The sequence below is a fragment of the Bombus vancouverensis genome, chromosome 3 (genome assembly GCF_051014615.1).
Source record: "Bombus vancouverensis nearcticus chromosome 3, iyBomVanc1_principal, whole genome shotgun sequence".
NCBI lineage: Eukaryota > Metazoa > Arthropoda > Insecta > Hymenoptera > Apidae > Bombus > Bombus vancouverensis.
The window spans coordinates 1,940,472-1,948,534 of NC_134913.1; the positions used below are offsets into that span (position 1 = coordinate 1,940,472).

The 8,063-nt window shown below is 40.8% G+C and overlaps 1 protein-coding gene across 1 annotated transcript in view; it reads right to left on the minus strand.

Annotated features, from left to right (window-relative positions):
- Positions 1 to 5,548, minus strand: part of LOC117164106 (uncharacterized) — a 33,690-nt gene extending 28,142 nt beyond the window's left edge. The window contains exon 1 of the mRNA XM_033346926.2: positions 5,275 to 5,548. Coding sequence (XP_033202817.1) covers positions 5,275 to 5,317 — 43 coding nt within the window. The 5' untranslated portion in view covers positions 5,318 to 5,548. The remainder of the gene's footprint in view (positions 1 to 5,274) is intronic.
- Positions 5,549 to 8,063: the final 2,515 nt, after the last annotated feature.

An 8,063-nucleotide genomic window follows, 5' to 3' on the forward strand; every position in this document is an offset into this window, starting at 1 on the left:
TGCAAGATGGAAAATAGAAATGAAAATTTCCGAAGCTCATAGAGGATAGAGGAGTCCGTTGAAAGCGTTTCAAAATAATCGGCGATCAAATGTACGCGATAATTCATCGTCTGTAGGTACCGGTTAAAAAATTCGCTTGCCCTTGCTCGACGCAGACCATGTTCGTCATTCTTCTTCGTTAAAGCGTGAACAGGCGGCCGAGCAACGGAGAAAAAGTGGAAACGCACTCGGACGAGGACAGCCGCATTTCCCTTTGCTTCGCGAGTTGAATCTTTCCTAGGACGCGGATCTTGAAAAGCCACGAAAAAGTCGTAAATCTCGTGGAAAGCAACGAATGCTTTACCCAGGAAAATGGAGGTAGAGGTGAGAGAAAGGCAAAAGCCGCGCATGAAGATCGAGTAATTTCTCGAGGGATAGAGAACATCAGGGCGACGCGGTCAATAGCGTTGTTTCCCCGTCTCACGAGTACAGAACGTAGTCGAGCCAACTGTTCTCTTATCCATGCTTGGTGTCCGCAAACTTACGAACATGGCGACTGACATTTTGGATTACAATAGATATAAGAAGATCGTCATACACGTACAGCGCAGCTTGGCTAGTAGCATACAGCGCGTTCTTTCGCTTTTTACGATTCCGCTTTGCTCCTCGGAGAAATTTACATAATTGACATTCCTCTCGGTTGCCACCGGCTCTCCAGATTCGATATCCGCGAACGCGCACCATCCCTCGCATTTATTTTCCAAGTGAATTTCAATTTACATCACGTAGGTACGATGGCATCGCGCGTAAGTAGATTTTGCCTTTGATAAATCGATTTTAATCTTGCCTTAATATTTGCCATAGTTTTTTCAAGCTGGCAAAAAGTGCAGACTTGCCGTGAAGAATGTAGACATATCGCAAGATATAATGTGTGTAGTATGTAGTGTGTATCTGAAGAAAGAAATAAGCATATAAGCTCGGAAGAAGGTCGTTGACGGTTAGCGCCCTTAAAATTTCTAACACGAAATCGTGGTGGGAACAATCGTTCGTTTCCTGGTCGAAGGTAGGTCGAGCTCTTGCGACTTTTCTTTCCTTTCCGACGTCTCACGGAGAAGAAGTCATCGATCACCATCGCAGGCCAGTTTTCCCCTCATTTCACGATGAAAGTACCGAGCAATTTTCAATGGAAACGCACATTCGCCGGGGAGAAATAATCCAGAGATTCGTAGGATGCGCGCGAGGATAATTCTGTGGCGGCTGGCGAGATCGAGAACCATAGCGAAGATGTGATTTGTAACCTCGTCAGGAATCTTCTTTTGCAGTGCGGAAGAAATATCGCACATCGCTTGTCAGCGTAAAGCTCTATTTATCCGCTGGAAAACGACGGACCGGAAACAAAGCTGTGACATATGAGAATTATTTTATTATTTTTATGCGGTTCTATTTCTTCCGGCGATATGAATTTTTACGATAAAAGTAGAAATTACCAGTGGAATTTAAAAATTGTAGAAAAACTTGAACCGCGCTAGCTACCTGTAGTTTGCAATGTGAGAAATTACAGTTTCGTAAATTGTAGATTTAACATTGATGAGAATGCAGAGTCGAGGTTGAAAAGCGCACGAGGCGGCACTGAGAGACGCTATACGCGTAAGTTACGCATTAAAATATCGTTATAAATGTATTTCTGCATTTGGAATTTCACTGTGGTCGCTGAACGAAGTCAAGCGGGAATGTAGAACGTATATTTGAGTGTTGGAAACGTGGAAAGAACAGAGAGAACCGAAACATCTCGAAATTAAACACGATGGATGCCAGGACGAAGGACATAATGGTGTCGCTTCGTTGCAGAACTCCGCCGACCTAGAAATTGCAAACACATCCTGTAAAATTAGACGCCCGAACGTTCACGAGGTTTTGACTCTAAGAAAGATCGAATGAAATTCGATGGGGAAACCCTTATCTTCGATCTTTGTTCGTGAACCTCGAAACGAGTTTCGATAAGAAGATTAAACTGAAATATATGTGTATGTATATGTATAGGTATATAACCTTTCTTTATCAGAAGATATTGCAAACATTAGAAAATATAGACGTATACTAATACATACATCGATGTACAGACGACAAACGTAAATAAAGTAATCGTAAACTTTTTCTCGTGAATTAATTTTTAATCACGGAGAGAATAAAAAGACGATAAAAATGGTAAGTAGAAAGTATTAAAACATGCTCGAAAAGGAAAATTAAGGCCGTACCCGATTTGCCTTTTGATTCTTGTATTCGATTCATAGTACGTACATGGAATCTTTTCTCTCTCTTTTTTCTATTTTCTCCCTTTAGCAAGAGGTATGAGCTTGGCATCGCTATGCACGTTCAATTTCTTTCTCTTCAAAAGACGAAGCTCATGGCGTTCATACATCTTCAACTCGACATCGCGAACGTGTCAGCGGTAAATTAAATTCGTTTTCCCAACGCGAGAAACGGTATGCGATGTTCTGTGTCGTCGATCGTAGCGGTGAAACTCGCCGGAACGCAGTCTCCTCTCGTTGCACGACGACATGTCCGATCTTTCGTTACCGCCAACAATTCAGTACGAATTTTTTCGTCATGACGCGTCGAAACGAACATCGTTGATTTACCCTTAGTCGTCTGTTTGTTTATTTACATGGATATTAGTATAGGTAAAAAACGTCGTGTCCAATCTCTTCGAGATTATCTATAATTGCAAAAGAGTTTGCGTTCTGCACATCGATATATGTAACGTTAAATATTATAACGAGTATTATACTTTGTATATTTAACGTATTTCCGCGCGTTCAATTTTTCAATCAATACATAAAGATTCGCGGTCTACTCGTTACTTTGTTGCAATATTCTGTAATCCAATGGATCTGGAGATCACAACATCGACTAATCTTTTATCGCGTTTACGAGTGAAAATTAGGCGATACCAGGGGCGCGCAACAGCTTTCGACCTTTTTAACGACGACGTTTAAGCTGGCAGGGAAACTGGTTTTGAAACGTGACTCTTTATATTCTGAACTTGACACCGCGATCGGAAAACCGTCGCGCCGGTGGCACGACACTTGTTACTGCGCATCCGATCCGGTCGATGCTCGAAACTGAACAAAGATCAATCTGATCGCGACCGATTGACGCATACGAGTCATCGAAAGAATTGCATAACACTCTGACACCGATACAAAGTACATGATCGTGACGCTATAAATTCTCGAAATAAGTTATTATCGGATGAGAAGAGTGACCAAGCATAAATATAGAAATGGTACTAATGTGCGCAGATCGCTCTTTGCTTCTAACGATATAAGAAAACGCACTCTGATGGAACAACGTTTACATCGGATAGACGTAAATTGAAGATTAATATACAACCGGAGTATTAATATGGTTCTTATTCAACGAAATCCTCTCGTAAAAAACTCACGAATCGTAATCCTCCGCGTTTACCTAACGACTAAAGGTCTAGCGTTTAAGCCGAAGAAAAATACTCGAATAAATTTCAGCGTCGAAAATGCTTGTCCCTGAAGGATATGGAAAGAAAGCTGCATAATTTGGTAGAGGAAAAAGCCTCTCGGGTAAGATATATAGTATAAATTTAAGAGTATCCGAAGCGTAGGTTTACCGGTCGCTTTATCTCAAGGAGCCACGCCTCCGGATTGAAGGATAAAGGGTTAACGATACTTGGAACTTCGTTTGTTTGTTCGCTTTTTCGTCGTACGCCGAAGAAATCGGCAGTAACAATCGTGAAAACCATCGGTTTCGACGGTCTGTTAATTTCCTTAATTTCCATTCATTTGTCACTTAAACGTCACGCGACTCTAATTCGTAGTGTAATCCAAGTGTCCCAACGATTCAATCGTAATGTTCGTAAAACGCTATAGTTCGATTTTGTGTTCGGAACTAATGTGATTCGCAAAGCACGAAGCCAAGTGGAGTGAAGAATAGTCAAATAACGGCTGTTAACGAAGCCGCGCGCAAGCGTTGGGAAAGAGACGAAATTTTCAACAGGGGAGAATTTAAATAAATTGCGAGGACGGTACAGTTGTAAATTTTTGTCTAGCGGACCATGCATCGTCAGCTAAAAAGGAGAAAGTCACTCGTAACGTGTAAAGCTCGTGGAAGAGAAAACAAACGGAAAGGGGATGAAACGTTCGATTACGAACGTTAATGGCGAGACGCATTTGGTTGATACGTCTCCTTCTTCGTTGATCGTGCTCGAGAGGAAAGTGAAAATGTTGCGTCACGCGAATCGAGAATTGCATGCTGAGAAAATTGCACACGCACCGGGAAGCTCTTGGCGCCAAATAATCGACGTAGAAAATGATACTTAATGATTATAAGTGAAAGGAAATCAGACGCGGGACCGGACAAAGATATAATTAAGAAACATAGATCGCGTGGAAAGGAAAAACGCAGTACCAAGAGGTAAGCGTTTCGACACGTTTACTTAATCCAAGTGCGACATTTTGCATGCGAAACAGTGTAATTTAACGCTACATACGCTATTCATCTGTTCGCGAATGTCTCGTTCGATGAATAATTTTTCACGAGCGTTGCGCGCTTTCGCGGCGATTCCAATTGCGTGTACATTAGATAAAATATTCAAACGCGATAAAAAGATGAAAAAGGTAAGTGACGTTATTCCATTTTTCGCGAGTCATTGCTCACAATTAGAAAAACTAGGACAACAGGAAAAACGCGTATGTACTCGATGTTCGATGGTCGAGACGCTTTCGATAAGACTTTCGCGGAGGAACGAAGAAAATCGTATCATCCTGGTATCCTTTCGCAAAATACTTAGGACGATAGGTGATCGAGCCGATTCGTTCTCGAGGAAACAGGACGTCGCGACTAGTTTGAAACTACGTTAAGCAGGAGAGACGAATCAAACGGGAGCTCGACTGCAACCTCTTCTCTCGGAGACTTCCCTCGGCGTTGGAATTCCATTACGCGAAACTCGGCCTGAAACGACGCGCTATCTTACGAAAATGTAATTACTCGTGGAACGAGTTCGAACTTGAGGACAAAGCTGCAAAATCTTTCTCCACTTCGCAGACAGTCCGCGAGTTTTTCAACTTGAATAACTTTGATTGCTTCGACCTCCCAATCGACGCGGCGATCTTCGCCCGCGCCAACAAAATATTAATGATCGCAAAGTTTGACAACAGCGGTTGACGAAGTTACAAAGTTTTCACGACGAAAGGACGATTTTTCAAGGATTCTATCTAATTTGTGTTGAATAGGCCGGACAAATTGGAGAAATAAACAACTCACTTTTGTGCCTGGAGAATCTCCTAAGCTTCTTGAAGAACGGCATGCTTGTCGTGATTCCGTGGTCTCGTGGTCGTTTCGATCGATTGCCGTTAGCCGTGCGCGATGGTCGGGTAGCTCGTTACGATCGCCGATCACGAAGCTCGATCGAAGGCCTCGAAGAAAAACCGCCCTCGTGCGTGAACGAACGAGCTCGAAATGCCGTCTCCTGGTTTACATCGGGATACGACCAGCCGTCTGTGAATTCTGTCTGCCTCTTACTCGACTTTGCCGCTTCACTCTTCTCGTCGGACTCGTACGCGTTTCCACTTATCCCCACTATCGACTTTTACAAGGGGAACCGAGCACGAGCCTCACAGTCCCGCGTGCTTGCCGTTCAACGTTCGATACTCGACACTCCTCACCCGATCACAGTGACAAACCGTGTTACGACCGGCTTCGGCATCGGTTCGATCTTTCCACGCTTCATCTCTCGAATTTTACACCTCCTATTCCGAACTGACAGCTAACGACAGCTCATCGCTTACTTTTAAACTAGCCCAGCCGAAATTCGAACCAAACTCTGTATTTGATACCATTGTTACGGCGTATCGCTTTTTCAATTTGGCTCTGAACTAGTATTTTCAGAATCGCTTGTAATTTTCGTTTCATAAAATACATTTATATACTGGATCGTCACGAAATTTCTCGAAACCACAGTTGGACGTCGCGTACAAAGTTCTGTCTCGAGGAAATGAACGCACGTGGGAGGCTCGAGGTTCTTAGCAACCCTTTAAGTACGAATGCATTTTCGTACATCGTCCATTAGAAGGAAAAAAACAACAAAACTGAGTATAATATCATTATCGATACAATACATGTCGTTAGAAATGAAGAAAAGAAATTTTCGTTCCATCATCTAACTGTGTACCTTGAATTGCAATTCTGTAAGCAGAATTTTATAATCCAGTGCGATTTTCGTTGTAACTTTCGACAGCTGCCAGGAGAAAATCGCTACAGCTGTTTTCGAAGTTGCGATGAAGAGAAATGCAAGAAATGAAGGTAAAGCGTCAAAGACCCGTATAGACGTTGCAAGTGACTCAAAATGGTCTGGGATTGTCTGAACGATCTCTTTTCAAACCAGTTCGATCTGCTTACTTACGAGAGCGATACTTGTCTATCGTCAAATATGAAGGTAGTCGTGCGAAAAATAAAAAAAAAGAGTATAAAACCAATAGTTATGAATTCAATTTAGTTTCCTTCCTTTACGAGAAGAAAATCTGTTGCGGAATAAATGTTCGCAAACCAGAGTCACCGAACCGATCTATCAGGTTGTAGGAAACAAAATGATCGATATAAAATTACAACCTTGCAGCTTTCTTGAAAATAATATTAATCAATCTATGATTCGTCAGATTCGATACATTTTAAGTATAACATTGGTTATTGTTCATAATCTTTTTGTATATTCTCGACGTTCGTCTATTTCGCTCATTGCTCTGATACATACTTTGCCTTTTTATAATAAGAAGTTGACAAAACATCAATCATATTGTGTTTGCCTAACTTCCAGCTTCAAATTAACATCTGATAAATATCTATTATTTAACAGTACTGTTAGTTACTAACTTTTGAATGATTTTACACGTTTATAAAACCTAGTGTTTAGCAATAACGTATTCTTATCACTGTGATCCTCATGATTACCTGTTTCTACTTCGTGATTACCGCTGGTTGGAAAACGCTCTTCAAAAATGCTAAGACAATTCAAAACATCGTCTGCATTTCAATTACGACTTGACTCGCTGAGGTTCCTTACAGCAAGCCAACGTTTTATTCATATACGATCGCATATTCATTGGCTTTAATTCGCGTAAACTTCCAGGTAATTCGTAAGCGATCGTACAACTTAGCAAGTTGGTCAATCTATCATGAAAAAGTAGTGTATTTCAGAAAATAGAAGTTGAGTTTTGCGAGTAGGGGTTTAAAAGTTGAAGGTGAGCCAAGTTTTCGACACGATTCTCGATTAAAATTCGTGGTCTCCTCTCAACTGGTAGCAGAAGGAACCGACATTCGAGAGTAGGGGCAAAGTTTAAGCCACTTCGGTTAAGCCACCTATTATTCCGTAGAAGGCGAAGCTATCTAAAATTTTCCCGAGCTTTGTTAAAACTCTTGCGAAAGAAATTTGAATATTACTGGAAGGCATTTCAATACACCAACCGCACGCGTTAATAAATGATACGTTATATTCTGACTAAATGCTTTAAACAAATTAACGGGCTCGCAGCAAATACGACCGTTGTTAAATTTTCGAATGTTTTATAAGGGAACAATTTTTTCAAATGTTGACAAAACACCAATCGTATTGTGTTTGGCCAACTTAAAGCTTCAAATTAATCTAATAAATATCTATTATTTAATAGTACTTTTAGTTACTAAATTTTGGACGATTTTACACGTTTATAAAATGGACTATATCATATGCAACAACTTAGTGTTTGGTAATAACGTATTCTTATCACTGTGATCCTCGTGATTACCTGTTTCTACTTCGCGATTATCGCTGCTAGGATAATTCAAAACTTTATATTTTGGATAAATGTATTTTGGATATTTTTGAATAAAGATTTATAGGAATAACATGTTTTCATTGGCACCTTAACCGTTCGAGAACCGTTTACAGACCATTTCATCCATAATACTTTTTAGTCCATTCACGCTATAATCGCGGAAAAGAATTCCAAGAAGCTGCTCAATATTTTGTCGTTACTATCTCATTTGCTACTTAGTATAAAATTTCTAAACGACCTGTT